Consider the following 1,900-nt stretch of genomic DNA (forward strand, 5'->3'; position numbering starts at 1 on the left):
TAACTATCGAGCTGATAGGGTCATATCCTTCAGACTTGGACGTACATGTTACAATTTACCCTTCGACGTTGTTGCCCTTGTCCGGAACATTTGCGTTGCTTAGTGGGAAAGAAACTTGTACAGAACTGGCGATAGGCGACTATTGTACCCCCGAGAAAACGTCGAGAATGCCGTTTAATGTCGATGCGACTACTATGGCGCAGAAGCTATCGTCGCTTCCTGGTTTGACTGGGACTTTGGTCTCGTTAGGGCGAGTAGTCTCGAATTGGGAGTACGAGTGGATAGTTACATACACACACGCGTATCTCGATGTACCTTTACTGGAACTTGACAAAGCCAGTGTTGCAGGGTCTGCTGTGTACACAAAAACCACGAGACTACAGAAAGGTTTCGGTATTGACGGCGTCAAAGTGGCTGTCGAGGTGTCTTCCAATAACCAGGACTATTCTACAAGTGGAAACGTGTATCACTACACTCCAACGCCTGATGTATATTCGCTCCATCCGAATCATGGGCCTCTAATAGGAGGAACCGAAGTTGTCGTTACTGGTATTAATTTCCAGAACACGAGTAGTCTACGTTGTAAGTTTGGTGAACGCGCTACAGCAGCCGCAACATTTATCAACTCGACACAGTTCACGTGCATATCTCCTAGTGGTCTTAACGAAGGCGACGTGTACGTGGAAATAACCAACGATGGACTCTTTGGGGAGTCGATCTTCACAAGCAGTAGAAACGTCTTCACGTACGATCCAGAGATGAAAATTGACTCGGTTTTCCCTTCTTCAGGACCGATAACGGGGAATTTCTCGGTTCAAATAACAGGTGGACCATTCAAGAAAACCGACACTATACGTTGCAAGTTCGCTGAGATTGTTGTGGTGGCCAGTTGGATGAGTTACGATGAAGTTTTGTGTACCGCACCACCTCATAGCCAAGGCGTTTTCACGCTGGAATTGACTCGAAATGGCCAGGACTTTACAGATACACTGATACCGTTTACATATTACGAGGAACAAGGAGTCCGTTCCATTTCCCCCACTTTTGGCCCAGCACATGCAGCTGGAACTCGAATTGATGTGGACGGAGTGGCGTTGGTGAATTCTTCCTTGCTATCCTGTCGCGTCGGCTACGTCGTGACTCCCGGTGAGTACATTAGTCCAACAAAGATGCGATGCACAACGCCACCTCTACCGACTCACAGTGGTGGCCTCGTGCCTGCGTCGCTGCCGGAGTATCGAAATCAATACGTTGATCCAAATGTTGGCAGCTTCTACTTGTTCCCGGACGCGCATTACTATCCGCAGTACTTTACCCGATTAGTGTCCGTGGAAGTGTCCAACAACCAGCAGGATTTCTCTCTCAGTGGAATCAACTTCCTGTACTACCAAGACGAAACTCTCGAGGCCATCGCCCCAACTCAAGCGTTCGACAGTGACGAGCCTCTGTTGATTTTTGCCTATGGACAGAACTTCATTAACACGACAGCGTTGGCCTGTCGTCTTGGACTGCAGACGTTTGCAGCGACGTTCGTGACCTCGAAGTTATTGCTGTGCGAGGTAGCACATCCGATGTTGTACGACGATTCAAGAAGGAGTTCAGATAAATTCCACGACCTCACACAGCCAAGACACGCGTTGTTTGAGGTGTCCAACAACGGGAAAGATTTCACCACCAGCCACGTCATATTTGAGTTCCTAGGAGCCTGTCCGACCGGGTACTTCTGTCCGAAACAGCTTCAGGGATCAAACGGGAAAATTCCGTGTCCTCGAGGCACGTACTGTCCGGGTGTAGGCAACTCTGCCTTCACTTTGTGTCCGAGAGGGGCGTACCAGCCCAAAACTGCGCAAGCTGCGTGTCTTCGATGTCCGATAGGGTATCACTGTCCGCATACGGGTAT

The 1,900-nt window shown here is 49.3% G+C and overlaps 1 protein-coding gene across 1 annotated transcript; it reads left to right on the forward strand.

The window, feature by feature from the left end:
* Nucleotides 1-167: 167 nt before the first annotated feature.
* On the forward strand, nucleotides 168-1,876 carry PPTG_20432 (hypothetical protein; the record flags this gene model as incomplete). The annotated part of the gene is made up of 1 exon (XM_008919231.1): nucleotides 168-1,876. A coding segment is annotated over one exon (1,707 nt), but the record flags the coding sequence as incomplete, so codon positions are not given.
* Nucleotides 1,877-1,900: the final 24 nt, after the last annotated feature.

This window comes from Phytophthora parasitica, assembly GCF_000247585.1.
Source record: "Phytophthora parasitica INRA-310 unplaced genomic scaffold supercont2.596, whole genome shotgun sequence".
Classification (NCBI taxonomy): domain Eukaryota; phylum Oomycota; class Peronosporomycetes; order Peronosporales; family Peronosporaceae; genus Phytophthora; species Phytophthora nicotianae.